The sequence below is a fragment of the Sinohyriopsis cumingii genome, chromosome 11 (genome assembly GCF_028554795.1).
Source record: "Sinohyriopsis cumingii isolate HCF-2022 chromosome 11, ASM2855479v2, whole genome shotgun sequence".
Classification (NCBI taxonomy): Eukaryota; Metazoa; Mollusca; class Bivalvia; order Unionida; family Unionidae; genus Sinohyriopsis; species Sinohyriopsis cumingii.
The window spans coordinates 24666568-24689380 of record NC_142971.1 but is presented as its reverse complement, the minus strand read 5'-3'; the positions used below and the strand labels follow the sequence as shown (position 1 = coordinate 24689380).

Genomic DNA, 22813 nt, shown 5'->3' with positions numbered 1-22813 from the left:
AAGGAGAGACAAAGTTGATGAAAAAGTTTTGTACTCACACTGTAACATAAATATTATTAATCTTTTCTAAGTATATTGCCTATTCAGCAGCATTATTATTCGGAATCTTAGATACTGGTAATATGTAATTATTAAGAAGGAATCTCCATTGTATATTTCAATAACACATGTCATTAACAAATCAAGGCCTAATATTATCATGTGGATAACATTATTATGTACAAATACTCTCCTAATCAATCCTTATCCCTAGTCTGGAACCCAAAAAACAGATCTAAATATCAGATGTACTGTTTACTCTAATTTCACAAAAGCTGTTTGTGTGTGTACAAATAATTAATGAAGCAATGACCTATAAATAAAGTTCTAGACCTGCCAACCCTAAAGACCTTTTTAGTAAAGCAGTTTATATTTTTCCACGAGATCAATTTTTAGCAGGGTGTAACAAAAAATAATGTAAAACATTTGTTGAACTGGAAAAGATTTATTTGACAAGTTTATAAGTTTGGTCCAAATCTGTAAAGGCTACATTATATCCAGCTAATGTACTGTAAAGAATACTTTGGCTTTAACAACCTCTAGTTCAGTTATAGAAACTGTAGTTACAAAACCCATGGAGGTCAAATACTTCTTGCTCAATCTTCAACTTGATGTAATCTTTAGGCCATGTGTTTTTTTTATTTCTCCCACCATATGAAGTACTCAAATTTTGACAAATTGTATCCAATAAATGCAACTGTTGCCTTTTTTTTTTTACAAACAATACTAAGTATCTAAATATAACGTTTGTGTTTCTGTGTTAGTTTTTTGGACTGTTTAGAAGCCTGATTGTAACTCTTGCCTTCAACACATCTTTGTTTGTTGGACATTTTCCAGACGATGCTATTATGTACAAGCAAATGTTTGAGCATGTGGGCATTTTGTATGAACAACATAGATTAATGCACCTTTGCTAACCCTGTATAGCAAGTCTGGTTCTTTGATTAACTGTACCAAGTCTAATATAAAAGCCAGAATTCCAAACTGAACTTGGACAAACCAATATCCAGATCTGACTGCAATTACTGTATATTTGCATGTTTTGCTATTGTTCTGTAAAACTGAAATTTAAAATGTCTTAGAAAACCTTACAATGAAATCGTAAAGGTTGCAGATCTGAAGATAAAATACCCACCCTAGTCCATGAGAGAGTAGTTGTGTGTGTGAATTGCAAGTATCAAAATGTGTATTAATTAATAATGTTTATCATTATTCACAACTGTATATAAAATGTTTACACGTACTTATAATGTAAAGGCACTGTAGCTAGCATGAAGTGACTGTTATCAAGTTTTGTTAGTCCGCAGTTGTATTCTGCAGTAAACTCAAGTAACTGATGATTTATTTCATAACTAGTAAAGGCATAAATATACACAGATGTACAGAATTTAAACAATACAAATATATTGTATTAAAAGAGAATATCTTTGTTCACTTGATGGTTGTGTGGATGGCAGGCTATGATGACACTTTTAACATTACTGGCCATACCATTCAGAGGAAACAAGAGCTAAGTACCTTTCCCAAAGGAAGACCAAGGCAGCTGACCTTGGCTTTCATGATTGGGTACAAAAGCCACGATTGGATTAGAAATTCGAAACTCAACCAGATGAGCAGCCACAGTTCCCCTTATTTCATAAAAATGTAATAATGTAATCTTGTCATTTTCAAGAAGACAATGATGATACACATTTCAAATAAAAAATGAGACCATTAATTTATGAACCATTTTAGTTATTCTATGTGAATCCCCAAAACTGGCTATCTCAAACCCCCATAATAGGTACACTTGCTGTTCCATGTGAAACCACATAACAGCTATGTTGCTTGTTCCATGTCAAACCACATAATGGCTACATTTGATGTTCCATGTCCAACCCCCATAATGGTCACATCAAAACCCACATAATGGCTATGTTTCTTGTTCCACATCAAACCTGCACAATGGCATCGTTTGCAGTTTCATGTTAAACCCCCATAATGGTTACACTTGCTGTTTCAACCCAAACCCCCAAAATGGCAACATTTGCTGTTCTACATCAAACCACCATAATGACTACACTTGCTGTTCCATGTCAAACTCCCAAAATGGCTACATTTGCTGTTCCATGTCAAACCTCCATAATGACTACATGTTCTGTTCCATGTCAAACCCCCCATAATGGTAACATTTGCTGTTCCATGTCAAACCTGCATAATGGCTACATTTGCTGTTTCAACCCAAACCCCCAAAATAGCAACATTTGCTGTTCCATGTAAAACCACCATAATGGCTACATTTGCTGTTTCAACCCAAACCCCCATAATGGTAACATTTGCTGTTTCAACCCAAACCTCCAAAATGGCTACATTTGCTGTTCCATGTCAGACCCCCCATAATGGCTACATTTGCTGTTCCATGTCAACCCCCCCCCCATAATGGTAACATTTGCTGTTCCATGTCAAACCCCCATAATGGTTACACTTGCTGTTTCAACCCAAACCTCCAAAATGGCTACATTTGCTGTTCCATATCAAACCCATTTAATGGTACACTTGCTGTTCCAACCCAAACCCCCAAAATGGCAACATTTGCTGTTCCATGTCAAACCACCATAATGGCTACACTTGCTGTTCCATATCGGACCCACTTAATGGCTACACTTGCTGTTCCACATCAAACTCCCATGATGGTTACATTTGCTGTTTCATGTCAAACCCCAAATACGGCTACATTTAGTGTTCAAGTTCAAACCCCCATAATGTTGACACTTGCTGTTCCATGTCAACCCCCCCATAATGGTAACATCTGCTGTTCCATGTCAAACCCCCATAATGGTTACACTTGCTGTTTCAACCCAAACCTCCAAAATGGCTACATTTGCTGTTCCATGTCAACCCCACCCCATAATGGTAACATTTGCTGTTCCATGTCAAACCCCCATAATCGTTACACTTGCTGTTTCAACCCAAACCCCCGTAATGGTAACACTTGCAGTTTCAACCCAAACCCCCCATAATGGTTAACATTTGCTGTTCCAACCCAAACCCCCAAAATGGCAATATTTGCTGTTCCAACCCAAACCCCCAAAATGGCTACACTTGCTGTTCCATATCGAACCCATTTAATGTCTACATTTGCTGTACCAACCCAAACCCCCAAAATGGCAACATTTGCTGTTCCATGTCAAACCGCCATAATGGCTACACTTGCTGTTCCATATCGAACCCACTTAATGGCTACATTTGCTGTTCCACATCAAACTCCCATGATGGTTACATTTGCTGTTTTATGTCAAACCCCAAATATGGCTACATTTACTGTTCAAGTTCAAACCCCCATAATGTTGACGCTTGCTGTTCCATGTCAAACCCCCAAATAATGGTAACATTTGCTGTTCCATGTCAAACCTCCATAATGACTACATGTTCTGTTCCATGTCAAACCCCCCATAATGGTAACATTTGTTGTTCCATGTCAAACCCCCCATAATGGTAACATTTGCTGTTCCATGTCAAACCCCCCATAATGACTACACTGTTTTAAATTTTCCATATCTGACAATTTTGTCCACATTAAACAACAACTTAAGTTGTTTACTTAAAGCAATTTCACATCTTTATGAAGCAGGAGTAAATCTTGGCCTAAATACAAGATTTATACATGTCCATAATGTGAAATGGGTTAAACAAATGACCCAGGTCTGTAAAAAAGAAGCCAACAGGCAGTGATGAACTAGTTCTCCTTCACATGTGTGTAAGCACACACATACAGAGAAATAGTTGTTTTTTTTAGATAGATAAATAATATCTATTTTTAAATAGTTATTTTAAAAAGATGTCTGTCTACATTAAAAATACACGTTGAATAACTTTTACATCTGTCCTGATTCAAAACTAGTTTTGGCTAATTTTAAAGCAACGAGTAAAAATCAATTGAACTTGGCACGACTTCTTTCAATGTGACCTATCAACACAAATATTATATTCAATGAAGCACATCTAAAATTTTTAAATCTTGATGTAGTAAACAGTGCCATCTTAATTTTTCATTACAGCTGTTACAGAAACATTTTGTGATTAATGAAAAATTCAGAAATGGCTGTGCATGATATTTACATAATATCTGTATCTCTTAAACAAAACTAACTTGCATTGCTCAAATGGTTTCTATTTTCTTGCTCAATAATCTGCAAACAAATTGCACAGGTAAAACCAATTTTAAAATAATGATTGTGTTGACAATGAGAACAACCAATGAGTTTATGATATAAAACTTTCATTTGACAAAACACATATCACCGAAAAATAAATAAAATAAAACCCCACTATTTTCCACATACAACACTTTTTTACTCCATGTCCAGTCATCTTTTGTAAAAGCTCTGCTCCGCTACTCCTTTTCCAACTAGACTCCTTCTAAAATGACCAACCAGCATCAAGGTAACATTAAATCCAACATCATCTGCAGCCTTTCTGCACACGTCATACTGAAAGTGATGGTGCAGTCATGCATTCATATTGATGAGGTGTTAACAGCAACACATTCAACTGATTTCAAGCATACAGAACCCTGCAATTTTTATAACCAACCATCACAATAAATGTTCTGGTAAAGTTAAAAAAAAAACTCAGGCTGATAGCCAAACAATGTACTGTATACAAAATCAATGAGCAATGATGGCAGTATTATGAATGCCTGCTTTTAGATGTGAGACTATCTCTAACACTTCTGCTAATTCTGCACAAAAAGATTAATCAAATGCAGACAGATCATTCATCAAATCCATAGACTCGCATCAAACAGTATAAAAGAGATATGTTGTTTTAGAGTAAGATTTCTGGTTGTCACTGGACAGAAAGGCCAACCATGATCTGCATGTGAACTACACATAACCTGCCAACAATTTTGACTAACAGTGTACAACTGTCAATCAGCTGGGTAAGACGAGTCGGAGGGTTCAGCTGCCAGTTCTTTCTCATATTCACACAAGGCCTGGTGGATGAAGGCATACTGTTCATGGGTTTGGATCATGCCTCCCCTGAAAGGGGTAAAGAAAAGAGCTTTAACATGAAAGACATTTATCTATATGATCCAAAACACACACACACACACACGTACATATATATATATATATATATATATATATATATATATATATATATATATATATATATATATATATATATATAACACCAATTTTTCCATGTAAAATATTTCTTCCACAATACTTGCCCAATCATAATACCTTAGGAGAACTACTACTACCTTGCAAATCCAGCCCTCCCAGAAACTACTTTTAGCTGAAGGGAGGTAAAATTATGTTGACCTATGAAGAGGTCAGAAAGAGCGATCTCCCCTAATGAGTAAGACTTGCAATTCTCAGAATGTGTCAGTTACTACTGGAGCAGCAGAAGGCACTCACTCTATGAATGTAACTGCTGAGAGGCCAGGAGGCTGTACGTGTATTATGATTAGGTAAGTATTCTTGAAGAAACACATTTTACTACTTTGTTTCTTCTATAAATACATTACCCAATCATAACACCTTAGGAGAATAGGTAAGAGGTGGAGGGCGGTACATCCCTTACCCCAGAGATACCATCTCCGGTCCCCTAAGGTGTATGAGACAGCTACTAGGCCCCCCACCCACCGCTGCATTTTAAGAAGCTGTTGATTAACCTGGAAGGGTAACCTGTTGAGCTGAGGATATGGGTCCTACCAGTTTGAATTGGGCATGACAGATCTCTGAGATAAAAGCTAGAGAATGTGGACTCCATCCCACAGCCTGAATGATGTTGGTTAGCAAACAGTTCCAGTAAAAATGTTAGGCTGGTGGCAACTGCTCTAACCTTGTGAGCCGAAATGCGTAATAAGTTCATCTGAGCTGGGCTTATTTCCCTATATGCTGAGCAAATAACCCATTTAATCCAGGACGAGATAATCTGCGTTGATATATCCTCCTGTCATGTCTTGAGAAGTAAAAAAAAGAGGTGATCTCCCTTGATACAACAGCTCTGTTCTATTAAGGGTACCATTCCAAAGCCTGAACTAGGTCTTGTAGGTGGCCTTCAGCTGATGTATCCAGATGAAACAGAGGTTTCATGACAAAAGTCTGGTTACCCGTGGCAGGAAGGTGGTTCTTGGCAATGAAAGATGATGATGCCATCATAAGTAAGATTGACCTGTATTGGGTCTGCTGATAGGGCATGTATTTCACTAATTGTGCCTGCAGTTGCTAATGCCATGAGGAAACACTTCCTGTAAGAAATGTGCAAAGGAGATGTCCTTGAAAGTGGTTCAAATATGTCTTGTTCCACCAGTTAATATCCAAGACAGGTTCCACATCAGGCATAAGGTGAACATCTTTAGTTACGTATACTCAAGGATAAGACCATGTTTTGTCTAATATCCTCTCTTCTGTGAAGTCAAAAGGTGTCAGTGATCATGGAGTGGTAGCCTTTATCATACTCTGTGTGAACTTTCTATGAAGAGCCAGAAGTTAGCTACATCTCTCCCTCACTAACTTGTTCACAACGGGGTCCACAAACATAGACTGCACTAGAAGTGAGGCATGAGTTACAGAGGGACCTCTAAAAACTGGAAAAAATTGCTTTGATATCAAGAAAACCGTGTGTGTGTGTGTGTGTCGGGAAGCAGCATTAGAGAACTAAGCTGTTTAATGACTAAATCCTCATTTTACAATCACATCGATAATAATTTTTAATAAAGTGCTTTTTCTAATGAAGTTGTTTGTTATTCTGTTCAAAAAACATTTTCAAAATGCCCAACATATGAAAGACTGTTCCAACTGGTTTCAACAACTTTCACGTCAAAAATCTGTGTATTATTACATCACTGCTTTGTGTTTTCTTGATGAGTCTGGTTCCCATAGTAGTGTTTAATAGTATCCTGCCAAATCGGGAGTCCAAAGAGCAGAGAACTAGACTAATTGTTGATACACCACCAAACAAGATTCCTTTTTTTTATAAAAACACACAAAATTTATTTCGTGAGATAATTGTCTACATCAAAACTGTATTGTTCAATTAGTACAATATTGATGTCATGTTTTCATTGGAAGCAATAATGAAACTTTAAATCATCCTTGAGGATATCTCTAAGTGCCAGTTTAAGAATTCTCTGAAACTAGCTTGCCCACTATGGTCCGTATCTGTGAAATCAAGCTCTTTATTTTAGAAAGTATTCATTTCGCTAAGCTTCCTTGTTATCTTTCATCACAGTTATGAAAGAGTTAATTTAAGGTAGTTTATGTTACATACACAATAACATTTATAAGTGTTCGATTGGTCAAATGAAGTGAGTTCACCCGACATATGACTGGGGCCGCTAGATTTTAAGTTTGAAGTATTTTCGTGCCTTTTAACTTTTCATATATTGCACTTCCTTTATTTGATTCAAAAGACATAATTAATGCGATAATACAAAGGAGGCCAGCTTTTAATTCAGTACAACAATACAAGAAATACTTCCACAAGTCAGTTGTCAAAACATGGCCAGCACTTAATAAGGTTCTCAGAGAAATGCTTACAGACATAGCTGGTACGGTAGATTGATGAATTTTAAGCTTAATTACAAAAGGACACATTCCATTTATGATGATTACACTTAAAAGGAACTAAAAGACAGAACTAGAACAAATGTTTCAATTGATAAAAAAATTATTTAATTTGTAATTTTTTTTATTAAAGTACTGCCTCCACTCGGCATAAGTGACATTTTCATTGATCAAAATTTCGTTAAATATTGTTAATTGCGGTGTACTAGTAATGTTGTTTGGGGAAAAAAATTGTAAAAAACATTGTATGACAGGTTTTTAAATTTGATATTCCATTGTGTTGATTAAAATTTCCAGGTCCTATCTACCATTTTCGACGATAAAACGTGCAATACATCAAAGTTTCTGTTACCAATTTTGATCACAATTTTCTTCAAGTTCAACAAACAGGGATAAATTTTTGGGGTATTTTCTGGTTTAGAAAATGGGAACCACACCTGACCAAACGAGGGAGTGGTGTATTTGCAATCTTGATGCCTGGAAAGGTATGATTTGTTCATTTGTGCACCAATGGGTAAAAATGTACCATTTCCTTCTTATGCTTTCAGAGTGGAGGGTCTTTTTGCTAAAGCGATTCTTTCTACAATTGGTTGTGAGAACTGTTTATTTCTGAGGGTCTGTTTCATATGATCCAGATGCGCAGGTTTGAGTAGGAATGAAACAACGGCTTTTGTGGTTGTTGAGTAAATGAGGGAAAATCTGAATTCTTCGTGGAGTTCCTGTTTCGAGATTGATGATTTCGTTGAACCAAAACTTCTCCCATCTGGATGTTTACTTAAACACATGTTGCATCCGTAAAAAGGACAAATCAACAGCACTTTAAAAATTTTGAAATAAGTATTTGACAGTGATGTAATACAATAGTCATCATTTGTGGACTTCATGACTATTTGCTTAAGTTAATGTAGACATGCAGACTAGTAAAAGTGAGTGTTAAGCATAAATAATTTCTTTTGTGTCTACACTCTTGTACTAGCTACTAATCCACATGGATTCAGCTAATTTGTGAGAAAAATTTTAATTGCAGATCCAGGGAAGTAGCAAACATAAATGTACACATTTCATAAAAGTTTTCTGTAAATATAGCTTGCTCATTTTATGCTCCACATATGCTTTTTTATAAACATTAGTAATAATTATGCTTATACCTCTCTTGGGAGTTGGCATGTGTGAATGTACAACAAAGCAGTTCAGGTTCACATTTAATACAATTTCCCTTTGATTGGGTATTTGGGTAACCAATTGTTAGAAACAATGGATACCCAGTAGAAATTTCCTCAATTTTGACATCTCTAGACACAAAGGTCTTGGGACTGGGTTCCTCCTAGTCATTTGAGATAAGTGACCACTGTTGTGGGCAGAATGAAAACTCCATGCAGATATTCCTGTCACCAGTGAAAAGCTTTCACAATGACCATCATCTCTAGAATTTATTGATAAGAGATGTCATTCCTGAGGAAAGCATGCACTGCTGGTTTCCCGAAAGGATGTTATCAGTTGGGCTCCCCTCTTCTGTAGTGGCATCAGTACAGCCTGTTATCTCAGGTGGTTGTACTGGTAGATGAGAGAGAAGAAAGGTGTAGCCATGTATTGAACTCCATGCCTGGATAACAAATTATTGAGATGGTATTAGGTCAGGTATTTCCTTGTTGACGAAAAGTCCAGATTGGTAACAAGGGTTATCATGTCTTATTAGATCTAACTAACTGATGTTTCTGCAGGATGTCGTCAAGGTAACTTGATGTTCCCACCATAGAATTGGTCTGGACATGTGCAATTACTTGATTCATCAGAAGAGTGAAAACCTAGGGGTTGATGCTGAGTCCAGTGGGAGTGCCCTGAATTGGTATACGATGCTGTAGGCGAATTGCAGGAACGTCTTGGATGCCTTATGAATAGGGACAAAAAGGTATGTGCCATTTAAATCCGTACTGATTGTGACATCACCTCATTCGATGGCATTCAAATGTGAATGATGTTTCCATTGAGAACCAAATGGAATGACTGAATTGATTGAGGGTGCTTAGGTCGATTACTGGACAGAGTGCCGTTTGCCTTTGGGACCAAGAAAAGTCTGGAATGAATAATAGGACCCTCTCAGTCTATTTTGTTGTGTGAGAACTGTGGCTTTCACTGGGTGGAGCTTCGATGGGATGGTTTTCAGAGGTTTGTGTCCTATGAGTGGCCCTTGGGTCCTTTTGTTGATTTTCTATATTATCCCTGCATTGACGCTGTGGTTGTAGGATGAAAGGAAATTGGTCCAGAGTGGCTTGTTTGTGGACTTCATCAATCTGGGCATTAAAAAGAAGGTTAGAGGATAAAGGTTGTGCTCACAGCTTGGCCTTAAGGTGGTCCTTCAGGAAATTGCAGGCATAGAGCACTGAGTTGCATTCTGCCAAATGTAAATTTGTAGCTGTGGCCAAAGTTTGTAGAGTGGCTCTATTAAGTACTTGGGCCATTCTTGAGATCTACTCCTATGCATACCCTCAAGTATTCGCCGAGGGAGAAGATAAACTACATTCCGCCAGTTGGAAGACGGAAGTCCAACATCGAAGGCACATCAACGATACTGCACATTAACTGCCAAGTGCCATCAAAGGCCATCTGGTCCATACGTATGGAGTGTGGCTTTATCATCCCCAAAGTGGTGACATCACTGTCAACTACTGGGGTTTCCAAATGAAAGACTGGTGTGTGGCAAAGATAGAACTGAGTAGACTGGTCCCTGAACATCTGCAAAAGTGGGGTTCAACTAACTGGAAGCCTGGCTGTCAGTGATTGAGCCCGTAATATTGATGTTTTGGTCTTTCATGATCCCCACTATATGGTTAGGTCGGTTGCAACAGAAGTAGGCCATCCATGTTGGGAGGATATCATTCGGATCATCAGTTTGGTACGGGTTATGAGATGTCTGATCCATGCAACTTGTCCATATGTCTGCTGAGTGAGAGGGAAATTGGCTGTTTGTTAGCTCTGTCCCTCGCTGCTCCTCAAGTCAAACCCCAAGGAGGCAAGGCAAAGGGTGTTGCCAGAAATGCAGAGTCCTGAGATGGTGACTTGGGTGCCAGAGCTGTTTCCAAGAGTATCAATGTCCAGTGCTTTGTGGCTGGAGGGTAAGTTGATTTATCTCCCTTGTCTACCAGAATTTCTCACACTGAGGAAAGGTTAGCATGCAGATTGGTGGTGTCTTTGTCCAGAGCTGTGTTTTTGTGCTTTGCCCAAAGTTCTAATCTGCATGACAAATAGAGCAAAATGGATAAAAGTCTAGCCCTGCACCTGTCTTTTAGAACACAATGTTGGTGCAGAACTAAATCTCAAAAAAGCTGACCCAGAAGCTGGTAACAGAATGTCTAATAAAATAATGAATCATACAGGTAAAATACAATGACAATACCACCTGCAAGGAGAGGTATAAACCTGTGGGCCAGCACATGTGATGTTTGACTACAGTGTTGGTGCAGAGCTATACCAGCTGATGGTTACCTAGAAAAAAGTGATAGCAGACAAGCTCAATTGCAAAACCACATGTAGGGAAGGTCAAGGACAGCATGTACAGGTAGAATCACTGAAATATGGTGTTCCAAGGCTAAGGATGCCATGGTAAAGGAAACTCACCTGTATGCACCAGAAATGATAGAATTTATACCTAACAAAGGAGTTTCTTAAGGGCATACAGACATACACACATAAATAATATAGCCCAAACCTATCTTGTGATGGTGCATAGGCTCCCAGTGCTAGTGGCTTTAACTATGATGGAATGCAGATAAACATGACTCAAATGTTGCTTACAGAAACATGTATGAGCAGGATGCAACCGAGTAAACCATGTTGTCCAACCAGAGTGGAAAAAATACAGAGACATACACAAGTGTCTAGTACACACAAAAAACTTCATATAAAAGGGAAATGAGGCACCATTATAGATATGTACAAAGTAGGTGCATATCCAGTAAGAGGCAATTAACTGTAGGGAAAAAAGCCCACAGACCACCAGTATAAGCAAAATACACTGAAGTTAGTGCCCAGACACTACAAATGCCTCATAATAGAAAGTCGCTAATATGATGTACCCGTTCAAATTGGAATTGTTTTTTTTTTTATTTATGAGCACAAGAGACTTGCATGAACAAAATCATTATAGCCCAAACAGAATGTAAAGTCGCTTAGGCTCCCTGTGCAAGTACTTAAATGTGTAACTTTGTCAAAGAGTTAGTAAATTGCAAAGGCAGAACATTGTTGGGATAGGAAGAAAAAAAGTTGGAAATATAGATGGAGCATACTTTCCTTAGAAGTGTAAAACTCCTCCAACTTGTAATGGTATATCTTCCATGTAGATTCTGACTTTTGAGAGGTATCTTGTGACGAGAGCATGCTTACTGGCATGAGTTGAAGTAGTAACTGACATGTTCTTAGACTTTGCCTGAAAGTCTTATACTTAAGGGGAGATCACTCTGATTAACACACAGATAGGCTGACAACTTTTAGCTCCCTTTAGTTAAAAGTAATATCCGGGAGGGCTGGATCTGTGAGGTTGTAGTAGTAGTTCTCCTACGGTATTATGATTGGGTAACATTTAAAGAAAATACATACATATGCATGCATGCATACATACATATATACTGAAATGGTTGAAGGATCCATGCATCACTGTTAGTACATTTCAACTACCAGTCCTGCTAGGTTATCTCCCTTCCATATGTACCTCTAAATAATCCACATAGCCAGACTCTTAGTACAAACTAACACTATTGCTGTACAACTTTTATGCATACAGTATTACCTGAGTATTAACATCTGACTTCTATAAGATACATAAATATCAGAAGTCTCTCAAAGGGACTGAATCTCTACAATCCAAGAAAGAATTTATGGGAATCAAAGATAAGACCATTTCTTCTTTTAATCTGTGCAGTATTGAAACAATCTCAAAATTTCTTGTGTGATAACATCAAATTGGTTGCTGTTGTTGTTGTTGTGGGGTTTAACGCCATTTTTCAGCACACGATAGGCCATATATGGCGGCCAGTATTAATGGTGGAGGAAGAACCCGGGAAAACCCCGGAAAGAACCACCGACCCACGAGAAGCTACTGGCATGCTTTCTCACATATCTACATTGGCTGAATCTGAGACTCGAACCGGCGCAGACAGAGGTGAGATGGCAGTGATCCGTAACGGCGAACGCTTTAGACCACTCGGCCACTCGGGGCCCCCAAACTGGTTGCTATGGTGACAATATTGGATGCCACATTGACACCATTTTCATTTAGGACCAACTAGATACCATTGGATGTCTTCTGGTGAAAGTCCCAGTTCATTATGACCAACCATGTGCATGTGATATTTTGGTTTAGATTGTGGCATCTTAGAATTGGGATAGCATACTTTGATCTCTTGACAAACTTTAAATACATAGCAAATGGACCACATGAGCTCTTGAATAATGATTAATCCAACCATAATCCATTAATATCTTTTGATCTAAACACAGGTAGTATACCATATTCATAGTACATCATCGGATGGGATAAAATAAATGACATTCTCCCTGTCTTATAACTTGCAGTTACTATTGTTATAAACTATGTGTCTCAAAACTAAAAGAAAATAAATTTAGTTGAATTTGCCACCCCCTCCAACTTCAAGTTAAGCAAAGTAGGTAAACAGAATGCTTATTTATTCTGAGAAGAAAAAAAAAATGGATTTTTGACCTTCTAATCAATTGGCTTCTTTATTACCCAAAATGAAAATCATGCGCATACTTTGGTGAAAGTACTTGGCTGTTACCAGGAAATTCCATGCAGAAACCATTTTTCTTCAATGTCACATTGTCCTTGACTTTTGAACTTTTTACTTCATGTTATTCTTCTTTCAGTCAGTGACCTTGGACCTTAGGACTCCAAAATCAATAGGCTTTTTCTCTACCCCTATGTGCAAGCCATCCACAAAAGTTTGGTCCAGATAGGTATGTAGAACTAATGCTAATACAGGTACCATTTGTATTTTTTCATTCATAATGATTCTGACTTGTACCTTTTGACCCCCAGGATATATAGGCACTTCCTTACTTCAAGTGCAGGACAGACACAATATACAGAGGGTAGAAAACTGATTCTTTTGTGCAGAAACCAGTCCTCTTCTTTCAGACAGTGACCTCAACCTCTGACCTTTCAACTCTGAAACTGATAGGATTTAACCTTACCTCAAGTTCAAGGTAGCCCAAGTGCAAGACATCTACAAAGTCAACTACCTGTACATGGTGCAGAACAGAAATATTACAAGCCATCCATAAAATTAAGAAATTGCAGATGGTGGACAAGTCAAGTTACTGGAGAAACAAAATTAGTTCCAGATGGACGGAAAATCTCATAAAACAACTGCTCCACCTTATGGCTGGTATACAAATCTCCTATAAGTATCATATTTTTTTCTTTTGCAGCACAACATAGTTACTTATCAAAATGGAAAGCAATGTACAGTGGTCCACCTCTTATAAGGTCACTCTTACTGGAGCAAGATGTGGCCTAAGAGGAATGGCCTTTCTAGAGGGGGGTTACCAGATGTGAATAATAATTGGACGTGAAGAAAGGTGTAACTAAATATTAAATATTCAATATTTTCACTTAAAATATTCTCATTTAAAAATCACTGTCATGTTATGGAATCAATATGATAAAACTTGTATTAATGTTATTTAAAATAATTACAAATAATCATCAATCGCAAAGCCACATTGTCAATTAAATCGGAAACAAACATCTGAATGTAGCTATCATTAAGAAACAAGTACTGTTGGGAAAGTTTAACATATACTTTCGGTGCTTTTAACCTCCTATCCCTCATTTCAGTTTTTGTTGCAATTTTTTCATATATTATTTATAGCAGATAAAATAATTTTATACGAGTTTGTGCAAAGCATAATCCAAACTTAGTTATGTAAGTTTCTTTGTTTTGTTCCGAAGTTGCCTTTCGTTGTTATAGATAAAATGGTATTTTTTGTGGTCTTTGGTATAAAAAAAAAAGCTTTTTTAATTTAAAAGTCCTTAATATGATACCCAAGAAATGTATCAATTTATCTAACACAATATAAATTCAGGCTACACTGTAATAATTCAGTGTTACTGACAAGTGTTACTGAAATACTAGTGCACTATAATCATATTTTACCTTTAGTTAATTCAAATCAATTAAAGTTCTGTTCTGTTCTAAAGAATAGGAATCTTGTGCAGTATATACACCAAGCAGACCAAGTCAACAAACCTGAATATTTAACAGTATTGTAAACTATATTCCCTTTTTTAAACGAATCATTAAACAGAATGTCATAAAAATTACGATTTGGTTCAATAGGAGAAACTATGTATGTTGGATTGTCATACTGTACAACAAGCTTTTAATTGTTCCCTCAGAATCCACTATCTTACTTTAGGCCTGTTCAATCTAAGTATACCATATATATACTTGTTAGGTCACTATTGTAAAAAATAAAAAAAAATAATAATAAAAAATTGCAAATTGAATTCATGCAGAGTAGGGGTCATCTTGTAAGTGGCAACATACACAAATAAGTGCCAAGTAAGAGAGGGTGGTTATATGAAACCTTGTGATCTTTACAGCTGACACCTGTTACATTGCAACCTTCAACAGATTTCATGGACTGTATGATCAAAAGTGTCACTTAGACAGCCCAAGCTCAGTTTTCATAGCAATATCATTACAACAGTAAATATGAGGAACTGGAGTCAGACAATATTTACAAATGACTTGATGACAAGAGGATTTCAGAACTTTATTTGGTCACTCACACTATGAGGATGAATTCCTGGGCATTTTACCAGATGACATTAGACAGTGACATTTTTACAATAATGTAAATAACAAATTTTTGAATTTTACTTCCTATGTTAATTAGGAAGACATGGAATTAACATATGGGACATTGTGAATCAGATCCTTCTGGTCTACTGTTTTTATACTGGTATGTGACGTGAGATAATTTATCATATAAATGGATTTAAAATATCAGGCATTAGGGATTTCTATGGATTTTATGAAACAAAGTTGGAGAAAATGTTGTCAACTCTATATATTCTACTCAATAATATAATTTTACTTTACACTGGTTTTGTCTTTATTTTTCCTATCTTTCTATCTATTCATCCATTATGGCTTGTTTAATTTTCCAAAGTGCAACTCGATCTCAGTGACGAAATGTCACCCTTTTCAATTCCTCAGACTTGTAAAAGACACCCAGACTTACAGGAGGGTCTAAGAGAATTAAGTTTTCTGCAGCCCCGATAATGGTGGCTAAGCTTGTAGGCAACTCAATTTATGGTGCCCAAGGCTGGCAGTGTGTTAATTAAAGCCTATGGTAGTTCATAATAAAATGATACAAAATTCTAAATTGCATGGATGACTACTCAATAGCTACAGTGTCTAGCAATGGGCAACTATTCCACAGTGAAAGTGCTGTGAAGTTTGTGACTACTCCACAGTGAAAGTGTCTTGCAATGAGTGAATACTCCAAAACTAAAGGGTCTAGCAATGGGCAACTATTCCACAATGAAATGCCATGCAATTGGTGAATACTCCAGTGAAAGTGTCTAGCAATGGGCAACTATTCCACACTGAAATGCCATGCAGTTGGTGAATACTCCACAGTGAAAGTGTCTAGCAATGGGTGTCTATTCCACAGTGAAAGTGCCATGCAACTGGTGAATATTCCACAGTGAAAGTGTCTTGCAATTGGTGTCTATTCCACAGTGAAAGTGCCATGCAACTGGTGAATACCCCACAGTGAAAGTGTCTTACACTGAGTGACTATTCCACAAAGAAAGTGCTTTATTATGAATGAGTACCCCAAACCGAGAGTGCCTTGCATGGCTTCCAAGAATGTTTTTCTGGAACCACCCTATAATATGCATAATCTGTTATAACTTTGGTGTGCATATTTACCTTACAATAACTGTAAATTTATTGCTTTTGTGCATGTAATGAGTAAAACTGAGCAGAAAATGACACACTTAATGAAACAGCCAACCTTTGTGTTTTGTGTTGTCTTCTTTTAGTTACAATGTTTGCTTGCAACTGAATCACACTGAAACATGAGAGGAATGGCATCCTTGCAAATAATGAGTCATGACAAGAATTTTCTACAACTGTCTGGTTTAATTTTTATGCCAGCACAAGTTTGCTTTTAAATGTCCTACCTGTCGACTCTCAAGCTGCAGATAATGCCTAGCACATCCACAGAGTGTTCTTCTCTCAACTGTTTCATTCCAATACTGATTGCAAGAAAGCACCCTGTCCTGCCTATACCAGCACTGGAAGATAAGATACACATGAAATGCAGTCAGTATTTTACTTGTCAACAACTGCATATTCTACCACAAAAAATGAAAATTAGAAACTAAATGCCATCTAAAAAGAACATATGGTAACCTAGTTGTTCAATATATATGCACAAGTTGAGAAAAAACACAATACTGAAAAGTAGGTCTGGGATCAATGGGGCCTCTAGGCCCCCTTGTGGGGCCAGGGCAAAGCCCTGGTGGGAGGTCTGGGGGCAAAAACCCCATAAGCTAAAAACAGGAGTAATTTTGACACTATATTTTTTTGCATGAAAATTGTAAATGAATAATCCTAAATTCTCATTCTTTAACACATTAACCCCTGGTGACAAGTTTAAGTGGCAGGAGGTCGTAGCCTCCTGTTGAGCTTTGCAGCGTCAAGGTCATGTATGATACACTAAAGTGGGTGGTATTACTGAAAGGTAGACAGATGTAGCTCTACAATGATACCAAAAAATCTGGAATTTCTAGTTGCACTACAAAATACAGAGGGAAAAACCTCATCTTTTGCACCCGATTTTCTTCTACCCAAAATTTGCCCGTGGTGGGAATCCGATTTTGTGTCCGGATTTGAGACTTTTTGGTCTCAGAGCTAAGTCAGATCGGTATGAACTGCAAACAGACAGATGAACATTTGCAAAAAGTAGGATATGATGGGCATTTGGAATAAAGAGTGGTCTTGATCCGTTAAGCAAAAATAACAACAAACTTTTACCCTTCTGCTCATGCACGAGCCAAATAGCCAATGAAAAACGATGTTTCTAACACAACTAGGCAGTATGTTATTGGAAGATCACCTGGAAGTTGGTGTTTTAGGATTTATTCAGAAATAGCTTTCAAAATGTGTTACCTACTCGAATTTCAGACGAAAACGATAAAAACCTACAGGGGTTAATGTGATGCATACATCCATTGACTATTATTAACTTCTCATTGTAAATTCTGAAGGAAAAAAAATGTGCTTCCTGTATCTCAACACATAATTTATTTGATGATGACCTAGATAATTGCTGCTAATAAAAACCTGGTACATGTACAAGTATTTCAAAAATGCTCTAACACTAACATCAAAAAGGAAACATGTACATGCAATGGTTAACTTAAAAGATATGATCAGATATTCTGAATTTCTGTCAATTAAATATTGGTAAAATTACAGTGCTTGCTGTCAGATTTAATATTGTGTTATAAAGTATAATGGATTTAAAGACCAAAATTTTGAGCATTAACAACTCTGGTCTTGCCATTATGTGTTTAAATGTGCATTGATCACCCACACTCCAACCCTGAACCACACGAAACACATTTTTTCACCCCTCCCTATAAAAACACATCAGCTATCATTAAGAACACTGTTAGAAAGGAATATGACATATCACTCACAGTACAACACTTTACAGTCCTCTGTAGCATAGGTTAGGTGAAAGCAAATACTTTAAAGGGAAGCTGGGTGAAATTCAGAGTAAACTCCACTGGCATGCAGTCAGTACTCTGCTATTTTTACTTTATCATTTTGCACCCACTTTCTTCAATTCATCAAATGACTTAATATCAGTTTTATTATATCTCAAATGACTTTCGATATAGTGGGAACAAAAAGTGTTTTGAAGACTTCTAAAACAAAAGTGCTATGTCTTTAAGCTCTACATTTTACAAGGAATGGATAAATCATTTCCTGAATTTTCTGATTTACAAAAGAAAAATAATGAGATAACATAAAATGATACCAAATATAAGCTATACCTGCAGTGTACAACAATTGGGCCCTGGGCACAATGACTTTTGTCTGAAGAACTGCGTAGTTCCACTTCTTTAATGAGATCAAGGAGTTTACTTGGGGAGTCAGGAGGTTTGTGATCTGGCCAGGATGTGTACCAGTAATGAAGAACATAATGGCATTCTCCTTTACACTGGAAAGCAGAATTTGTAACATTATAAATTCAGTACAATCAATAAAAAACATTACCTCTGCAAACAAAAATTACAGATAGGATAGAATTTGCAATGCTTGGTCGAACAAAGTGAAAAAGATGAAGCTGAGGTATTGATCTAGCCTGTTCAGCAATGACTTATATATGAAGGTTGGAAAATGTACAAAATATGCAAATTTGACTTGTACTCTCCATCAACTTATAGGCTAACAAATATGGTTCTTAATGCTAGAAGATCGCTTTCTCCTGTATCTTGTCAACTAAAGTATTTGAAAATTTTATGTCCTGCTATGTTTGACAGCATTATATAATCTATTATCTACTTCTCTCACCTACATGAAATGGGTTTAGTGCTGCACATGCACAGAGGAAATGGCATAATTTTAGTTCACTCCTGCATCATGCATTTTTGCAAGGAATATTACCGTATATATTTGGGTATAAGCCCATTCACGTATAAGCCGACCCCTAAACTGAACAGGCATAAACACTAAAAAGTGCACGACCCCCATATAAGCTGACCTACAACTGAGACATCTCAAGATGTCCAAGGTAAGTTCTAAATGCATTTATTTAGGTAAAGTTATATTTTTTAGAAATTACATGTATACTTAACTCAAGGTTAGCATGCTTGATTATTAAAAAGAAATAGTATAAACTTGTTTGAAAAGTAATTTATTTAACATTCTGTTTTCTTATTGTTTCTGCCTAATTTAGATTTGTGTATCATTTGATTGAACAATGACAAGAATTTAGCATTTGTGAGTTGCTGTAATACTACCTCTCACTTTTGACTCGATAATTGTTTGTTTATGCATTATTGCATTGGACATTTTATATCAGTGCACCGGTAATTACGTTTTTACTTTGCTTTGAAATTGTAAATACCTAACTCATTAAAATGTAATCCCAGTATGACAACACAATGAACAAAAACAATACGGTTCAATGCTAATACCGTAGAAGCTAAGTTGTAGTTTTCTTTGATGTAAGCAACCATACACCATACCTGTCAATTTTCATGCCAGAGGAAAAAAAAAAACTCCCGATTTTTTGGATTGCTCCATGCCTACCTCCCGATTACATAATATCTTCCGATTTTTGCTGAGAACTCCCGATTATTAAATTATGTCTTTGATTTTCATTTCTTCTAAACAAGAAAAGTCCCACATGTTCTGTTGTATCACAAGTGAGTTATTGTTGTGATGAAATAATTACTTTTCTATAAAGAATTCGCTTCTTCACTAAATAGAATGTTAAGTTTAAACATTATTCACGTAAATTAATGATTTTCTTTTACCTCTACAATAATACAAAAATAAAAAAAATAAACCAGAACAAAGAAGTAAACCACAACAATAAAATCATCCACAATTAATTTCAATCCCAAGAATGATCACTACAAATGCGGTAACTTCATATATTATAGCGCCATTCCCACGAAAGAAACTTACACGAGTGAACACCTGGCATTCTTATAATGTATATACCAATGATAATTACCATCGTTAAAATTATAACACAAGGAATGAAAATGCATACCACGCAGCAAATGTGTCTTTAAAAAACTAATTTAGAATGCATGTTTTATAATAATTATTACTAAATGCTTTATGAGTTTACAATAAGGGAATATGGTCGGATATACAAAGAGGAGAAAATAGTTGCCACATGTACGGTACCATGACGCTGGCTATTTTGGTATGCCTTTGCCCTCGTTTTACAAAACCATGGTAATCGTGCTAATATTAAGGAAACAAAGGCAACTACACATCAATGTACTTGTATAGTTACCAGTCAAAATTCCCTGTTATCACAAGCCAGTTTCTGGGTTTAATGATTAACTGGATTGAATTTCTGTCGCAAAACTTAAGAAATTCGTCGATTATCAACATATGAGTCGCTGAAATATCAAGCTTTCCATTGTGTGGAAAGTTATGATGTTTGTTCAGCTAAAACACAGAACTAAAATTGATTGATGATGATCTTAGTTGAACAATATGAGAATTTTAGCCTTTATTATTACCACTCTTCACAAACATGTAAATTAAGATGGTTACGTGCCTTGTACAATTAAACATGCATACCTTTTTAAAAATATTACCTCAATATGTAGGATCACTTATATTACTGAAAATGAGTAACTCATGAGCGCATGTTTCAACGTAAATGAACCAGCTATTAACCCTTTACCTCATGCAAGCGCCTTTGGACAGCTCTACTCCATTCGCATGGAAGCGCCTTTTGACATCTCTACTATATTCACATGGAAGTGCCTTTTTGACATTTGCTGTAAATATCAGCCATTTTAAGCCAGTTTTCATAGCGCCACCTTCGGGGAAAAACCCCTATTAAATACTACATTCACTTCTGTGAATGACAATTACGTCAGATCACGTGGTCACTGTTTATGCTCTGGTCGATATCTGCTATTTAAAGTAACTGGTTCATAATCTCCACTCTCCAAAATGGTGGTTGCGGATTTCATTCAGTACTTACGAAGTTTTCACGATTAGAATCACAACTATGAAAGCTTCAATAACTTGGGTAAAGGCTCTGATATTGATGTAGGCAGCAATTAGTTTTTATAAATTATCAACTTCAGCTGACTTAGTGATTTAGACGTGGGCAAAAAACTTGTAAATTTCAAGTATGAGAAATGGCAGCTACGGTTGGTCACGTGTTCTCACTGACTTGACAGTGAACAAGTTCTCTCAAGATTTTAAAGCACATAAAAATTTCTTCCATGAAAAATAATTACACAGCTATAACAATTGGACTTTACTCTTAAATTTTTCCACACATAATCGATACGTACCAAAAATTTTTAAATGGTTAAAATTGCTGTTAAACGTAACATACACTACATTGCTTAACAGTTAACAGGCAGGCCTATGTGTATATAGTCGAATAGGTAGCAGGTGTTCTATTTATAACATGCTGCACTTTGTAGCTATGCTCTATAAGGTAAAGGGTTAAGGATTTGCTAAAATGTTAGCTGGAAGAATGCAATTTGGTCGAAACAATGAATAAAGCAAAATCTGCATTTAATATGTTTGGGAATAAGTAAGGATTTAAGTGACACTATGCATGCTTTGCACTGTGTAAATACTGTTCATTATAGTTCAGCATGGTCTCCCTGGTAAACTCAACTGGCCCGCGAATTATGAAGTCTGTATTTACCTTTAATTAACATCATGTTTGAGAATTCGGAAAATATGCACATGCAAAATAATAACAAAATCAATCATAGTACTGTGTAACAGTTTAATAATTGTCGGGTCACCGAAAGTTAATCTTTTTTTTACATGCCCATGTCTTAGGACACGGACAAAATTATTGCTTCGTGTCCCAAGATTTACAGCCATTACAGTAGTCAACAAATAAACCTAAAAATTGTAAAGTTTAGACATTGGCCCACGGATAAGTCGACCCCCCCCCCACTTCCAGGCCTTTATTTTTTCCTAAATTATTCGGCTTATAAGCAAGTATATACAGTATGCTGGCTTTCCATGCCTACTTTTGTAATCTACCAACAACTGTGATAGTCTGAATGGAGAGAAGGTACTTTGATAGAATAAGTATCCTAATTTTTAAATTTTAGTTTTCTTTCTTCTTGTCTGTTAAAAACATTTATTTCAGAATTATATCACACATAGAGCATATTCCTATCCATGACAAACTTATCTACCATATTTAATTAAAAGTCTGAATTGAGAGAAGGTATACTGTATTTAATTAAAAGTCTGAATGGAGAGAAGGTACTGGTACCTTGATAGAATGAGCATCCTAACTTTGAAATTTTAGGGTTTTCTTCTTCTTAATTGTCTGTTAAAAACATGGTTTCAAAATTGATCATCATCTCATGATGATGATGACAATGATGATGACAACATATTCCTATCCATGACAAACTTATCTACTGTATTTAG

General features: G+C 36.4%; 1 protein-coding gene across 4 annotated transcripts in view; it reads right to left on the bottom strand.

Moving 5' to 3' along the window:
- Nucleotides 1-464: 464 nt before the first annotated feature.
- The window catches only part of LOC149787795 (receptor-type tyrosine-protein phosphatase R-like), a 160566-nt gene continuing 138217 nt past the window's right edge, over nucleotides 465-22813 (bottom strand). The window contains exons 13-16 of one of the 4 annotated variants that reach the window (XR_016424101.1): nucleotides 18694-18860; nucleotides 16810-16923; nucleotides 2594-5060; nucleotides 465-2522 (exon numbers count right to left, since the gene is read on the bottom strand). Coding sequence is in view for 1 of the 4 variants with exons in the window: in XM_089974000.1 (XP_089830126.1) it covers nucleotides 4949-5060; nucleotides 16810-16923; nucleotides 18694-18860 (393 nt within the window). In the remaining 3 variants the exon portion in view is untranslated. Of the gene's footprint in view, nucleotides 5061-16809; nucleotides 16924-18693; nucleotides 18861-22813 lie in introns of all 4 variants that reach the window. The other 3 variants (XR_016424103.1, XR_016424102.1, XM_089974000.1) reach the window with 3 other exon arrangements.